The sequence below is a fragment of the Tamandua tetradactyla genome, chromosome 10, assembly GCF_023851605.1.
Source record: "Tamandua tetradactyla isolate mTamTet1 chromosome 10, mTamTet1.pri, whole genome shotgun sequence".
Lineage (NCBI taxonomy): Eukaryota > Metazoa > Chordata > Mammalia > Pilosa > Myrmecophagidae > Tamandua > Tamandua tetradactyla.
The window spans coordinates 6,129,140-6,146,604 of NC_135336.1; the positions used below are offsets into that span (position 1 = coordinate 6,129,140).

The window sequence follows — 17,465 nt, forward strand, 5'->3', positions numbered from 1 at the left end:
AGGCAAAGTGGTGGCAGAGAAGAGTTTTTCGTTCTGCACCATATAAACAAAAGCAGAGGATTCATGGGAACCTGTGCAAATGCATCTAATGTCACACAGATCTCTCCAGCTGCCAACAGGGAATATAAACAACAGTATCATCTTCATTTTAAAGAATGACTGTATCTGTGCTCATATCCTAAACTAAGCCAAGAAATAGCTCCATGCTAAACTTCCTTGGCTAAAATATAACCAGTACCATCAATACTAATGAGAAGTCTTTTAAGGTAATGAAAACCATAGCTGGTGGTTTGGATTTTTTCTGGTAGCTAATTTTAAGATCACCTACTTAAGTCGTTGTCTGAATTCTCCACTGTGAAACACTACTATTTTTTTCTTGCAATCTGTAGGTGAACGCTTTAAATCTAAATCAGTATTCTGCTCCTCATTAAAATTTCCTCCTGTGTTTAGCAAGGGCAGTAGGAAGGGGGAGGGGACGGATTATTTTTCTTACTTATGAAGAGCAGAGGAAGCTCTCCTTCTCCTCCTCCCCAAAGGGTTTCTTTCTTGCTCTAATCTGTAAATTAAAATTCTCCAGGAGCCAGCTAGCCCCACCTGCCTCAGCTTTTATAATCAAGAGATGTCTCCAAGTTCCCTGGGCCTCATTCCTCCTTGAAATATAAAGATCTAGGAAGATAGCTGTTCCAATCTTCCGGAAACCTTGCAGCCTTAACCTAGAGACTTAGTCTGAGCTATAACCATTTGCCCTCTTGTGGAGATAAAAGAGATTTTATTATTATTTTTGGATTAGAGCAGAGAAATAACTGGACAAATTACTACATAGCTAGAGCTTATGGCATGTGAAGAATCTGAGGAGGCTTGGGCTTATTGCAGGAACACTCAGAAATCCAGGGAAGTTTTCATTTCCCCATACTCTCTTACTCTGGCTCTGAGATCAGTGATTTTTTTCTAAAGAGCCCTGATTCCTTCAAGTGAGAAATGGTATTACAACCAAAATCTTGGTATAGGCTTTGCTCACTGCTATCAGGTGTCTTTGCTTCCAGACCTTCTGTGCAGGTAGAGCTAGGACATACACACACACAGCTATATCCACACACAGTGCAAATGCACACATATTCATTCACATGCCTCTATACATATGTATATAGATAGAAATACACATCCATATATATATATATATGCCTATTTTTAGAAACAATAGATTCCAAAGCCAGTCTATGCACACGTGGTTCTTCCTTGCCTTCTCCATTCTGCGTTTTTATCCCCTTTCTTTCACAGTGAGAATGCTGCCTTCCAACAGCATCAACACTTTTACTTATTTTCTCATACCTATAATACATCTAAAATAAGTTTGAAATTGCTGTCCATACTAGTACATAAAACACTAAAAAAAGTTCGATTTGTTTGCAGTTCTCCCCATGTCTCACCCAAGACTGAGGTTATAGAGTTAAAATAACATGTGTCTAAGTTAAGTGTTTTGGTTTGCTATAGCTACTGGAAAGCAGCATACAGAAATAGAATAGCTTTAAAAAGGGAATTTATTAAGTTGCAAGTGTACAGTTATAAGGCTATAAAAATGTCCAAACTAAGGCATCCCAAAAAAAGATACCTTGACTAAAGAAAGGCCGATGGGTCTGGAACACCTCTGTCAGCTGGGAAGGCACTTGGCTGGTGTTTGCTGATCCTTTGACTTCTGGCTTCAAACTGCTTCCCCAGGGGCATTTTCCTTCTGCATCTCCAAACATCTGGGTCTCCTGTTGGCTCTGTCTCTTCTTCCAAAATGGATCCCTTTTAAAGGACTCCAGTAAGCAACCCCACCTTGAATGGATGGGGACACATCTCCGTGGAAACCACCTAATCAAAAGGTCCCACCCACAATTGGGTGGGCCACCTCTCCATGGAAACAACTTAATCAAAAATATCCCACCTGGTAATATTGAATCAGGATTAAAGTACATGGCTTTCCTTGGGTACACAGCAGTTTCAAACTGGCACACTATGCTACCTGGATTAATTCTTTTGTTTGTTACTTTTTACTGTGATCATCTAATTTATTTGAAATTCGGTTGGATTTGTTTCATTGGTTTTCAGTTTTAGATTTTTCTTTCCTTTCCTCTTTTTTTTTTTTTTTTTTTTTTTTTTAAAGATAGAGAAGGAAGGAAGGATAGAAGGAAGGAAGGGAGGAAGAAAGGGAAACATCTTTAAACATTTTCTTATTTTTATTATATTTTGTTTGTTTGTTTGTTTTTTACATGGGCTGGGGCCGGGAATCGAACCGGGGTCCTCCGGCATGGCAGGCAAGCACTCTTGCCCGCTGAGCCACCGCGGCCCGCCCTCCTTTCCTCTTTTTAAACTATGCAGAACATGAAAATGCTTCCAAAATTTAAAACTATCTCAGAGTATACTCAGGGAAGTCTCACTTGTCCTATATTCCTTGTACCTTGTTCCCACCACCATCCTTTGTAGATGACTGTTTAGTTTGTAAATACTGCTGGAAATGCAGTATACCAGATGGGTTGGCTTTTATAAATGGGATTTATTAACTTACAAGTTTACAGTTCTAAGGCCATAAAAATGTCCAAACTAATGTATCCAGAGAAAGATAGATACCTTAATGCAAAAGAGGCCGATCTGGGAAGGCGATAGCTGGTGTCTGCTGGTTCTTTGGCTTCTGGTTTCAAACAACTTTTCTTTCTGCATCGTCAGATGTCTCTGTGTCAGCTCTGACACTCTGTCCAAAATGGTACCCTCCTAAAGGACCCCAGTACGTGACCTTGGATGGGTAGAGACACATCTTCATGGAAACAACTTAATCAAGTTAACTTAATTAAGTCAACTTAGTCTAAAAAGATTCCACCCAGCAGGATTAAAGAACATGGCTTTTCTGAGGTACACAACAGTTTCAAACCAGCACGGTGACCAATTTTGTGGTTTTCTGATCTATCCTCCCTGTGTCTCTATTTGTAAAGATAAGCAGGTATAGGAATGTTTTCTTATTTCCCCTTGTTCCCTACATAAAATGGGGCATACTATAGGTGGAGCTTTTTTCCCATAATATTTTCTGGAAATCCCACTATATCAGTTCACAGAACTCTCCCAGATGCATGATACTCCTTTATCAGTCCATTACATAGCTTGTTCTATCAACCAATCAGTTACTTTCCAACATTTACTTCCTCTAAATCTTCAAGGCTCTTTGATGACTTCCTTTGATGCCATGTAGAATTGCAGGGCCTTCTGATTTGGGGGTGGTAGGTGGGTAACAAGTGTGGCTCACCTCTCTCTGTCTGAGTACATTCTATCCAGGTCCAGCTAATGGCAGTCAGTTCTGCCTGTTAGGCCCTGGACATCCAGATTGTTTTCCATGTCTATTTGAGACCCTAACCGCCCCTTTCTTTGCTTTCCTATAGTATTGATCAGCTTTATGGCTTCATCTAGCAGCCAGAACACACACTATGTTATAGCATTGTTTAATGTTGGATGAAGGTTGCCTAGTACAGTGGAAAAGGTACAGTATTTGGAGTCAAACAGACCTATTTGGAGGCAAACAGACCCAGGTTTGCATCCCTACTGTGTGAACCTGGGCTGCTTATATAATCTCTTAGAGCTTCCTTTTCATCCCTTGCATGGGGCTCAGAAATATCATGGGGAATAAATGAGAAGACATGTTGATGAATTTTGGAAATAATATGGATCCACAAAGGTATTATTACTATCACTTGTGAGCTGCTCAGAGACCCAAAGCCTTATTAAAACACACACATACAATTTTTTCATATCTGAAAGAAAGACTGCTAGAGCAGGATTGAGGAGACCTGTTCCTACTTTCTAGTTATGTGGCTTTGGTAAGTCCTTTTCCTCTTCCTTGTTTGTTTTTTTATAAAGAGAGACTAAAAATGTGTGGTCTATTTCACAGGAACATTTGTAGACATTAAGTGAGTTCATACATGTGAAAGTACCTTCTCCGTTATGGAGCACTACACTTGTATGAGTCACTCTGTGGACACAGTGAGAGTTACAAGCATTTTTGACTCATTCTTTGGGTATTTCCTATTGACCTGAACTTTTTTTTTTTTAATTTACCTAGCCGCAGTGAGTTTAACAAAATCACTAAGCCTAGACTCTCTATATATGAAATTATTGGGGAAGAAAAAAGACAATTCACAGTGAGCCATTATAACTGGAGAGTGCAGTTTTATATGATTATTTTCTTCTTTGAACTTTTCTCAAATTTTCTAATTTTCTTTAGTGAATATTTGTTACTTTATAATTGCAAAGGTTACTTTAGTTTTTAAGACAGCTGCACATTGCCTCCCAGGTGCCGCCTTTTCCTGGCATGTACTCCCAGTGGCTCTGTTGCTCTGGCAATGGCTTATTCTCCTCATCGTGACGGCCCCCCGGGAGCCCCAAGGCTGGGTCCCACTCCCCATTGGAGAATGCAGGTGCATCTGTGAAGAGCTTTATTCTCGCCCAAGTCTCTTCTGTTGCAGTTGGGAAAATGACAGTCTGGGATGTTGTTCAGGCATGGCCGTTCACCAGCAGGGTCTTACAGGGTGGCAATGCCCTGTAAATCCAAAGCACAAAGTACCCAAGGCTTGGAGATAGGAAGTGACCTATTGAGTGAGGCACAAAGCAGGGCCAGAGTCCATGTCTCCCAGTTCCCCAGCAGTGTTTTTTCCCTTCATCCCACACTTACCTGAGTACCGCACAGTACTCCCCTTAATCTCCACAGCCCTACAACTGTGAGTTTGTACAGTTTTTGTAGTGAAAACTGCCAGTCCCCAGTCAGTCATCTTCCTAGAATTCCCTAAGCAGGGATTGTTTTTTTTTTTAACATATGCAAGCTCCAGTGTGAGAGGCAAGAATTCTAACACTGAGCTACCCTTGTACTACCGTCTCTCCCCAAGCAGTATTGAGGCCATCTTTTTTTGAGGAAATCTTTGAACCTCACAAAAAGGGTCATCAGAATTATAGTGGGTAAGTTCATAGCCATGTCCATTTAAGATTCGGGTGGTGCTTGCTTACTTCTCCCCTTCCCCACTACCAGATCCCAGCACTAAGCCACTTTGTCTTTCTCCTCTCTGGATAAAACTAGCATTATCTTCACATCTTCCCACTTTCTTGGATTATTTTTTCATTTATCTCAAGCTGCTCAACTGAAGGGCCATTTCCCTGTTGAGGAGAGTGAGAACAAGGGATGACCCAGATCCCGATCATGTGAGCAGTAGTTTTATGAGTGTAGCCCTGCTGGAGCAGAAAGAGCATCGTGTTCGGACCTGATCCCTGGGCTCTGGTCCTGACTTTGCCTCAAACCTACCATGGAGCCCCAGACAAGCCTCTTTTCTTTGGACCTCAGTTTACCCATCTGGAAAACTAGGGGTTGGATTTAGTCCCATAAGGATCTTATAGCTGGCATGCCCCAACTTAGATGAGAGGTAGAATTCTCATGATGTTTCCATGCCCTCATCAAAGCTTCCTTTGACACATCCTCCCAAAAGCAGAGTGCCCACTCTACCATCTTTGTGTGAGGTAGTGTAGTATGTAGGTTAGAAATATGGACTCTCACACCAGATGTAAGGGCTAAAATTCAGACTCCACTGAATTTTAGCCCACAGAACCTACTGGTTCTGTGACTTGGGGAAGTTAATTAACAATCTGAGTCTATTTCCTTACCTATAAAATGGGCATATGGCCTACTGTCACACTATTATTCAACATTGTACTAGCATCCAACTGGAATGGAAGAAGTAAAACTTACCCTCTTTGCAGATGATATGATCCTATATAGAGAAAATTATGAAAAATCCACAAGAAAGCTCTTGGAGCTAATAAATGAATTCAGCAAAGAAGTAGGGTACAAGAGCAACACCCCAAAATCAGTAGTGTTTCTATACATAAGCAATGAACAATCAGAAGAAGAAATCAAGAAAAATATGTAGGAATAAATGTAACCAAAGTTATAAAGGACTTGAACACAGAAAACTACAAAATTTTACTAAAATTAATCCAAGAAGACCTAAATAAATGAAGGACCTTCCATATTTATGGATTGGAAGACTAAAATACAGTTAATATGTCAATAGTACCTGTGATGGTTTGAAGCTGTATGTGCCCCAGGAGATATCATGTTCGTAAAGCAAATTCTTGCCTGTGGGTGCAGACTTATTGTGGGTGGGCTCTTCTGATCAGCTTATTTCAGTTAAGTTGTGCCCCAGGTGGGTCTTAGTCCTCATACTGGGGTTCTATATAAGAGATGGAATTCAGAGAAATATACTGAAAAAAGCCCCAGAGAAGGTGAAAGACAAGGACACACATAGAAGCTCAGAGAGGAAGCCACTGAAGCCAGGAGCTGGTAATAACAAAACCCAGGAGAGAAGGGAGAAACGAGCAGAAGTCACCATATGCTGGCCTCGTAACAAAGGACCTATGATCACTGGTAGCTGGTCTTCAGAGAGACGGTAATGTCCTGTTGATACCTTAATTTGGACATTTTTCACAGCCTCAGAACTATAAACTTATAAGTTAATAAATCCTCATTGTAAAAGCCAACCCATTTCTGGTGTATTGTATTTTGTCAGCTTTAGCAAACTAAAGCACTACCCAAAGAAATTTATAGATTTCATGCAGTCCCAATCAAAATTCCAACAACCCTCTTTGCAGAAATAGAAAAGCAATCATCAAATTTATATGGAAGGGGGCAGGCCACGGTGGCTCAGCAGGCAAGAATGCAAGAATGCTTGCCTGCCATGCCAGAGGACCTGGGTTCGGTTCCTGGTGCCTGCCCATGTAAAAAAAAAAAGAATTTATATGGAAGGGTAAAGGACCCAAATAGCTAAAGCCATCTTTATAAAGAAGAATGAAATTGGAGAACTCACACTTTCTGATCTTAAAACTTATTTCAAAGCCATAATAATCAAAACAGATGGTCCTGGCACAAGGACAGATATACAGACCAATAGAATTGAATTGGAAGTTCAGAAATCAACCCTCATGTTTATGACCAACTGATTTTTGACAAGGTGGCAAATATCACTCAGTAGGAAAAGAATAGTGTCTTCAACAAATGGTGCTGGGAAAATTGGAACTCACTTTGCAAAAAGAAAAAAGGGGGGTGTGGAATACCTATCTCACATCATATAAAAAAATAAACTCAAAATGGGTCAAAGACCTTTATTTAAGAGCCAGAACTATCAAATGCCTAGAAGAAAATGTAGGGACGCATCTTCAAGACCTTTTGTTAGGTAATGGTTTTCTTAGACTTTACACCCAAAGCATAAGCAACAACAACAACAAAATTGATAAATGGGACCACATCAAAATAAAAAACTTTTGTTCCACCAAAGGGGGAAGAGTGAAATGAAACAAAGTGTCAATGGCTGAGAGATTCCAAACAGAGTTGAGAGGTTATCTTGGAGGTTATTCTTATGCATTAAGTAGATATCACCTTGTTGTTCAAGATGTAGAGAAGAGGCTGGAGGGAACTGCCTGAAAATGTAGAGCTGTGTTCCAGTAGCCATGTTTCTTGATGATGATTGAACAATGATATAGCTTTCACAATGAGACTCTGTGAACGTGAAAACCTTGTGTCTGATGCTCCTTTTAGCTACTATATCAACAGAAGAGTAGAACATATGGAATAAAAATAAATAATAGGTGGGACAAATGTTAAATTTAGTTTGAAATGCTAGTAGTAAATGAAAGCGAGGGGTAAGGGGTATGGTATGTATAATCTTTTTGTTCTCTATTATCATTTTATTTCTTTTTATTTCTTTTTCTAAATCGATGCAAATGTTCTAAGAAATGATGAATATGCAACAATGTGATGATATTAAGAATTACTGATTGTATATGTAGAATGGAATGATATCAATGTTTTGTTTGTTAATTTTTTTAATTAATTAAAAAAGTTTTAAAAAAAGATAAAAAAAAATCTTTTGTTCCTCAAAAGCCTTTATCATGATAGTCAAATAAGAACCTACATAATGGGAGAAAATATTTGGAAACCACATATCTGATAAAGGCTTAATATCCAAAATGTACAAAGAAATCCTTCAACTTACAACAAAAAGACAAATAACCAAATTTAAAAATAGGCAAAAGACTTGAACAGCCATCTCTCCAAAGAATAAAGCATATGAAAATATGTGTAATATTTTAGCCATCAGAGAAATGCAAATCAAAACCACAAGATTTCATTTCACACCCATGAGAATGTTTGCTGTTAAATAAATGGAAAATAATGGGTATTGGAAAGGATGCAGCTGCTGTAGAAGATAATTTATTAGTTCCTCAGAAAGCTAAGTATAGAAATACCATATGACCCAGCAATCTCACTACTAGGTATATACCCAAAAGATTTGAAACAGATATTTGAAAAGCTATTTGCACACCGATGTTCATAGCATTATTCATAATTGCCAAAAGATGGAAGCAACCCAAGTGTCCATCAACAGATAAAAATGGACAAACAAAATTTGGTATATACATACAATGGAATATTATGCAGCCATTTAAAGGAATGAAATTCTGCTGAATACAACAACTTGGATGAACCTCGAAGACACGTTGAGTGGAATGAGCCAGGCCCAAAAGTGCAAATAGTGTATGATCTCACTGATTTGAAACCATTATAATAAGCAAATTCATAGATCAGAACCTTGAATATAGGTTGCCAAAGGACAGGGTGGGGATAAAGAACAGGAAGTTAAGGCTTAAACTGTACAGGATTCTTTTTGGAATGATGGACATATTTCAGTAGTGGATGGTGATGAAGGTAACACAGCATAGTCAATGCAATTAACAGAACTGAATAGATATCTGAATATGATTAAAAAGGGAAATGCTAGATTATAACAGGCTAAAAATTATTTTTAAAATCCTTGGAACTCAGTATACAAACAGTGAGCCCTAAGTTAAACAATGAACTTTAATTAATAGTACAATTACAAAAATATGGTACTATCATCAATTACAGCAAATGTCCTACACCAATGCAGGGTATTGGTGATGAGGTGGTATTTAATTTTGCTAAAGCTGCCAGAATGCAACATACCAGAAATGGAATGGCTTTTAAAATGAAAATTTATTAAGTTGCAAGTTTACAATTCTAAGGCCGTGAAAATATTCAAATTGAGGCAGCAACAAGTGGTTACTTTCACTGAAGAAAGGCCGCTATCATCTGGAACCCCTCTCAGCTGGGAAGGCATGTGGCTGGCATCTGCAGGGTCCCTTGCTTCTGGACACCTCTCTCAGCTGGGAACACACTTGGTGAAATCTGCTAACTTTCTCTTCTCATTTCATAAGGCTTCCCTGAGGGCATCTCCAAAGGTCTTTGGCTGTGTGGACTGTGGGTTCTCAAGCTTTTTTCAAAATGGTTTCCTCTTAGTGGGCTCCAGTAAATTACCCCACCTTGAATGGGTGGGCATACATCTCCATGGAAACCACCTAATCAAAAGGTCCCACCCATAATTGGGTGGGTCATATCTCCATGGAAACAACTTAATAAAAAAGATCCCACCCAACAATATTGGATCAGGATTAAAGAACATGGCTTTTCTGGGGTACACAACAGTTTCAAACTGGCACAGATGGTGTATGGGAATCCTGCATTTTATGCATGATTGTTCTGTAACCCGCAATTTCTCTTATTAAAAACAAAAATGGACATATGAATTCTTACCTCCTAGAACTTGTGAAGATGAACTGAGGTAATAGATGAAAGTAGTTAGCAGCATACCTAGCATGTAATAAGCCTCAATAAAGGGCATCTATTATTCTTGTTTCATTATTATTTATTATAAAGGAGAAAATTTTGTGCATCTGTCTTGGATCTCTGAAGCCAGTGAAGCCACGGATCTTGGAAAATCTCAGCAACCCGAAGTTGCTACCTTTGACCTCCTGCTTTGTCTACTATAAAACTCTTGTTGGAGAGGGGCTGTGGAAGGAGACTACTTTAAAAAAAAAAACCCAGTAATCTCTAAGTCTGATGAATAGGTATAAATCATCTGTCATCATTACTCTGCATAGAAAGAAGCATACCTCAAGGAAGGACTTACTGCTTTCAGAACACATGCTGTTGTTAGGGGATGGGGTAGGATGGGGCAGGGAGTGCAGTTGCAAGGCCTCCTCTGTCAGAAAACCAGCTCTGCCTTTGGCCTATAACAATGAATGCCTTGTGCTGGAAATTAAAACATTCTCAGTAGAATAAAGACAGTGCTTAAGGTCAAAAGATATGGTTTCCATCGCTGGCTCCCAGCTCCTCTCAGCTGTGGGACTCTTTGCCTATACTGTCCTTAAACTTCAAGTCCCCCAACTCTACCCACCCCATCCCCACACACATACCAGTTGCTCCTCTGTGCTCTTGCTTCAAATGGTCTGAGGTCCAGGAGTCACCTTTGACCCCCTTTTCCTTCAATTTCAGCACCCAATTAGTTTGGAAAGTCCTGTCAGTTGTAACTTATTTCTTACTTAGACAACAACTATTGCTTCTATCTGGTCTCCTTTCCTCTAAAAACACTAGTCTATTTAGGCCCTACTCACTTAAAATCCTTCAGTGATTAAGAAAAAAAAATCCATTGCCATCATTGTTTTTATTCACAGGCCTTGGTGGTTCAGCAGGCAGAGTTCTCACCTGCCATGTTGGAGACCCAGGTTCGATTCCCAGTGCCTGCCCATGCAAAAAAAAACAAAAAACAAAAAAAACAATCCTTCAGTGATCCCTGTACCCTCTGCAGCATGGTTCCTGCCTCCCTCACCAGCATTTACTTTGATCTCTTCCAGCTCTATTTCTGTATCCTAGCCATATTGAACAACTTGTAATTCCCATACAGTCTACTCATTGCATTAGAATTATGTATGGCTTCTCCAAACATTAGCTTAAGACAAAAATGTATTTCTCTCTCGTGTAAAAGAAGTCCAGAGGTAAACGGTCTAGGGCTGGTATGGCATTTCCCAGTGTTAGGAACCCAGCCTCCTTCTGCCTGGTAGTTTGCTCTTCTCGGCAAGTGACTTGCATTTCATGGCCTAAAATGACGCCCCAATGACTCCAGCCACCACATCCACCTTTAGCCTGCAGGAAAGAGGAAGGAACAAGGGAGGACATAGCCCTGCCTTTAAGAACACCTCCTGGAAGTCACTCTTGCTTACACAAAATGGCTAGAATTTAGTCAGATGGCCATACTCAGCTGCAAGGGAAGCGGGGAAGTATAGTCTGTTTCAAGTAGCCATTTTCTGAGGTAGAAACCAGGGAAATTTGTTACCAAGGAATAAGTATTGATCCCTAGCGACCTCTGCCATAGACTCTCACGTCCAAGGACTTGGTCTGGTTCATTCTGCCTCACCCCTTATACTCTCCTGGCTTGGCATGTTCTCATTTGTCCTTTAACACTCTCCCACCTCATGGCCATCCTCACTCTGGCACCCTGCGCCTGCCTCTGCTGTCACACGTATGGAGGGTGTCCAATCAGCATTTAATTGTCTACCTTCCCCACTGGCTTAGCACTGCCTGGAGGGCAGAGACTGTCTTACCTTTCATTCCTTAGCACACAGGGCAGTGATGAAGGTGCACCCAACCGTATTTCTTGTCTGGAAGATATACCAAGGAAATGAGATTATTTTCTTCAGGTTTCCAGGGACTTCCTACATGTGTAAGAAGCCACAGGGGCGGTGGGATGGTAGAGTGATGGTGGCTGAATGACCTTGGAGGCCCATTGCAAATTGCTATCCCTTTGGCTGCACCTGGACCGCCTCCCTCCTCTGGCGAGGTCTTAACCTTCGTGGTGATGACCAAGGTGAGGAAGAGCTATTGGTTGCGATTCTTGTCCCTGTATTCAGTCAATCCTTGGTCTGATTTTTGGTATTTGACTCAGTTTTTACCTGGGTAATATCTCCAGGTGAATTCATCTCCCAGAAATGAATCTCTGACAGCTAGCCTTATATTCCAGCTTATTTTGTTAAGAGGAATGAATGATCCCTTCATTTCTAAGCCTTGGGTGCCATTTTTCTGTCTTTTTCATTCACTTATTTACCCTGTTTGATTCTCAAGATGGCTGGAGAATACGAAGCAAGTATTGCTGTCCCCACTGCACAGATCAGAAAATGAAGGCCTAAAACATTACCCAGCTTGCTAGGACAAGTTAGTGGCAAAGCCAGGAGTTGAGCCCAGGTCTTTCTGGCTCTAAGCCCAGTATCTTTCATCTCCTGCTACCATATTTTCCTTTCTTTGACAAATAATTTGATTAACATCTCTGAGTGTAGTTTTCCTCCTGAATTTGGGTTATTTCTTAGGATAGATCCCAAAAGTGGAATTACAGAGCCAAAAGATTTAAATATGTTTCTTTAAAGGACCTTAAATATACTTTGCAAAATCACTCCAATAGGGTTATTATGCGGAGTCTTAGTACATTCATATTAAATGAGCCCAGCCCAGGCGTGAGTGTGTAGGCCCCTGCAGGAGAGGAGCTGTGACTGGTTCCCCCAGTCGGTTGCAGTTCCTGGCAGCCTCCTAACATCTGAGCAACTCACCAACCTGGTGAGATTCTCATATATCATAGTGCATATTTTTGCTTATACCACAGTCTGCACACAGCTGACTCCTTCCTCTGGTGCTCTACCACAGACGCAGTGACCTGTTCTAGGGGTGCAGGAACTGTTGGCCATGTTAGATTTAGTGAGAGATATTATCATATGTTGGTTTCCATCATGATATGTAAATGTTTAAAAATTGTACACAATATTTTATAGGTGATTAGAAGGATTTTTCGAGATAGTTTTGACTACATGAGATTCTGATTTTAAAACCTAACACCCTGAATTACAATGTAAATTGAAAAAATTCAGCTGTTCACACAATCACACAATAAGACTTGGTTTGATTTTCAGAAATCTGAAGTCTGCAGCTACAAGAAATAAGAGTATCTTTCAAGGTTCACAGAGAAACTCACATATCCTTCATTCAGTGCTTAAACTGGGAATTTGAAACCTCGAGCTCATCCCTTTCTTTAACAGTTGTATCCAGTATACTTAACAACCAGCTGACCTCATTATAATTTTTAACTCCACAAAAGTCTGGTAAGGTATCAAATGTACTGTCCCCCAGAGCCTTGTTCTTATAAAGCATTTAAGTAGCAGAATCCAGTGGTGATTATTTTGCATATCTCTATTGCCTATTCACACCATGCACTCAGTGCCATCCTGATCATTGGAAATAGAGTCATTAGTGCCTTTGAATCTAATCAGATTAGAGAACCAATTCCAAATGCCCCGGAACCAGTTCAGAAATCTCACCCTTAAGATTTTATTTCTCAAGAACCACTCTCAGTTCCAGATCTGTAGCATCCTCCCAGGGAATAGAACAGGCAGAACATATATAAATATAAATATTCTTAAGTTTATTATAGGAAGTGGCTCATGCCGCTGTTCACTGGGCAAGTCTGAGTTCCATAGGGCAGGCTGCAAGCTGGGAACTCGTTTTGATGAATTCCCCAGGAGACGCTTGCTGGCTGAAGTAGAGATAGAAATTCTTTCTGTCTGCTGAAATCATCAGTTCTCCCTTTAAGGCCTTCAGTTGATTGGATGAGACTTCTCTCACTGCTGAAGGTAATCTCCTTTGTTGATTATAGATGTAATCAGCCGTAGATACAGTCAACTGACTGATGATTTAAATCCACAAAATGTCCTCACAGTAACAGTCATGGCCGCACTTGTTTGACCAAGCAACTGGACTATAAACTAGTCAGGGTGACACATGAACTTTGTCGTCACAATCTTACCCCACACAAGGTGAGACTCCATGGACCTGGTATGCTGTGCCATTTCCACTGTGATTTTTACCTCAACACTCTCAAAATCTGAGTGGAACCCTTTCTGTCCTATAGCTGATCGATCACAATAAAATGTCCTTTCAGATCCACCGCAGTTCAGAATGGCATCTTTACCTTCTTCCTACTGAAGTAAAGAGCTGCACCCAGACTCAGAGCCTCACCATGGGCTTGTGATATGTCTGTCATTGTTGTGAACCAAACATTTACAGTAGATGTTCAACTGCTCTCTTATCTGTTTCTTCCCTACAGTTGGTCACCACAGAAAAGCGCTTCCTCAAAGACAGCTTGTACAATGAAGGAATCCTAATTGTGTGGGACCCATCTATATACCATTCAGATATCCCAAAGGTAAGTGGGTATCCATGGGAAACGGTGGTGGGGTCACCAGTTTGTCTACAGATCTTCCTGAGTTCCTGGGGTTTTAAAGACATGGCTGCACTGGGCCGCCCCTGAGGGTGGGTTTTTTTTAGTTTTGGGGTAGCCCACTTCTTCTGGACTAGTAGGAACAGAAGCATTCCTGTCCTATACCAGCTTCTCTCCATGGCCTGCCCCACATTGCCAAGTATTTATCTACGAATTTTGGTATATATTAGAGGCTCATGGATGAATCTTGAAGACCTCACATTGAATGAAATGAGCCCGACACAAAGGGAGAGATATTTTATGACTACACTTATATAAAATAAGCAGAGTATGCAAATTCATAGAGAAAAAAAATAAAGCACAGGCTCCCATGGGTGAGGGTGGGGGAAGGGAATGAGAAGATGGTGCTTAATGGATACAGAGTTTCTGTTCAGGATGATGAAAAAGTTTTGGTAATGGCTGGTAGTGTTGATGGTAGTATTGATTCACAACATTGTGAATATAATTAGTTCCACTAAATCATACACTTAAAAGTGGTTAAAATGGGAATTTTTATGTTGTATATATGTCACCACAATAAAAATTTAAAAAAAGAGAGTGAAGTGGAGGCTGAATTTCTCACCATCTGGAATGGATTGTGTTCATTTAATACATTTATTCCTGAAAGGTGACAGCATGAGTAGATAAATGTTGCTATCATTACTAGCAACAATCTGATGTCACTTTTGCCCTGCAATTACAGTTTGAGAATTCTTCTCATTGCATTCTTGTAACAACGCAAGGAAGTAAACAGAAGCATGCTTGTTCCCATTTTATAGATGGGGAACCTAGGATATAGAGAGGGGAATTTACCTGTCCCAGAGTTGGATTTACTAAGTAGAAGGCCCAGATCTACCACATAAACGCTTTCAGGAAAGGACATATGAGTCCCAGGCCTGCTAAAGTCTCTAGCTCTCTGTAACAGACCCCTCATATGTGTTCTGGATGCCAGGTAGCCTGTTCCTGATAGAGGCTACAGTAACCACTGGCAAATGGCTTTAAGGAAGCCAGGCAGAGAGTACTGTTCTTGGAACACTTAATTCTCCAGTTGGACCCACCAGTAGCTGACAAACTCTAGTGATCCCTGGTACCCTCCCTACCTTTGTTTCCATATTTTCTTCTGATCTCAGTTAGAATTCATATTTACCCAAGGAAGGACAAGGTTTCTGATCTCACAGATATGGCAACTGGTGCCCTAGTTCCCCCTCCCTCTTTTTTTTTTTTTCACATGGGCAGGCACCAGGAATCAAACCGGGTCTCCAGCCTGGCAGGTGAGAACTCTGCCTCTGAGCCACTGTAGCACTGCCCAGTTTTCTCACTTTTAACAATGAGAGGTGGGGTTAGATAGTGCCTAAGGTCCCTTTCAGCTCTGATGTCATTTCCAGATTCTATGATCCTAAAGTCTGAAGCTGTTCCAGGGTCACCAAGTTCTAAATTCCCTGGTTCTGGGTTTCACTCTGCTATTAAATAAGAGCTGTGATTTAGAGAAGTCTGGTATCTACTCCAAGAAAAAGACCTTTTCCTAAGATTCTGCTGTGGTCCTTTCCTGAGTTGTAAATGTGGATGGCTGCCTGAGGGCTACTATCGGTAGCACACTTCTTTGCCTAAGAGCATTTTCTTCTTTTTCAGTGGTACCAGAATCCTGACTACAGTTTCTTTAACAACTATAAGAGCTATCGTAAAATGTATCCCGATCAGCCCTTTTATATCCTTAAGCCTCAGATGCCTTGGGAGCTGTGGGACATCATTCAAGAAATCTCCCCAGAGGAGATTCAGCCAAACCCTCCATCCTCTGGGATGCTTGGTGAGTTCATGTCTGTGAAAGGACCTCTCACATTTGTTTTTAGAAGAAATGAGCTTTCTTCTGGGATCGCATTCAACAATTAATTCATTTATTCACCAAACAATTGCTAGGTTTCTGCCCTACTTATATAATGTGCCAAGTTCTGTCTAAGAAACATACATAAATAAGACAGAATCCTTCTGTTCAGTGGGGGAATTCCATCAGGTATCTGGAATAACCAGCCCATGAGGGCACATTCAGTTTGTGCCAGGAAAGAGAGACAGCCTTAGAGTCAGGGGGAGAAGATCCCTTCTAGATAGACAATCAGACTCAGCTTCTTGAAGTAACATTTGAATCAGGCCTTCAAAGGGGGAAGGATGTAACAAGTGGACGTACAGTAAAGGGAAGTGCATAAACAAGAGGGGAGGCAGGAAAGCAGGAGAAGCAGAACTGGAATTCAGATAGATGAGGCAAGTAAAGTGCTTACCTTGGGTATACAATTAATGGGGGTGCCAAAACCTTCAGTAATCAAGGTAAAGCAAGATATTTTATCATGATTTTTATACCATCTATGATGTGCAAAATATCAAAATTTTAAATACAAACAGGATCAAATACCAGGCCAAGTCATATTGGAACCTGAAGCAAAAGGAAAAATAGGCCATTTGGATCTTGTCTTTATTCAAAATTTTGATAATTTGATTTCTCGTTGAACACCTTAATTATTGCCCTGATAGAAGAATGAGTGGTGAAACTTGACAGGAGTTTTAGGTACATGTGAGGAGCTGTGGGAACTCAGGAGAAAGGGAAAGGGGCTAGAATCAGATTAACATGGGCCCTGAATGCTCTCATGGTCCCTCTGCCCTTTGTATGTCTCACTTCGAATTTGGCTGGACCATTGGGCAACTTCCATGAAGCTCTAGGCTGTGTATGTGAATAGGGATTGAAGAAGCTCTTTCCTCTGGATGCAACAACTTTCCCCCCAGATGACCCTAAGCACTCACCATTGTGTAATTTGTCTGTCTACCTCCCTACTAGGCTGCAAACTCCTTCAGGGTGGGAAAAACTGTGCTTAATTCTTCTTTGTGGTTCTGGCACAAGATAGCCCTTTGGTAGATGTTCCCTGAATAAATGAATAGATAAGATTGTGACCATCAAAGACCTTCTTATAGAGAAAGATATTGAGGCTTTACTTACAGTATCATGTTTTCATACCTTTTTCTTTAATTTTTGGATGGGTACATTTCGTTAAGCTGTTGATTTGAGATCTTTCTTAGTGTAAGTATTTACAGGTATAAATTTTCCTCTAGGCACTACTTTAACCACTTCCCATAAGTTTTGGTATGCTGTGTCTTAATTCATCTCCTGGATCCCTTTGGAGCAGGAGGAGTTGGGCAAGCATCCTGAAACAAAGGCAGTTTCCCATTGTCCTGTTGCCCCGCCTTTACCTGTGCTGTTTC

The 17,465-nt window shown here is 40.6% G+C and overlaps 1 protein-coding gene across 5 annotated transcripts in view; it reads left to right on the forward strand.

The window, feature by feature from the left end:
* ST6GAL1 (ST6 beta-galactoside alpha-2,6-sialyltransferase 1) overlaps positions 1–17,465 on the forward strand; it is a 152,924-nt gene that overhangs the window by 131,135 nt on the left and 4,324 nt on the right. For all 5 annotated transcript variants that reach the window (XM_077117846.1, XM_077117850.1, XM_077117847.1 and 2 more), the window contains 2 exons: positions 14,070–14,168; positions 15,852–16,026. In XM_077117846.1, the coding sequence (XP_076973961.1) occupies positions 14,070–14,168; positions 15,852–16,026 (274 nt within the window). The remainder of the gene's footprint in view (positions 1–14,069; positions 14,169–15,851; positions 16,027–17,465) is intronic.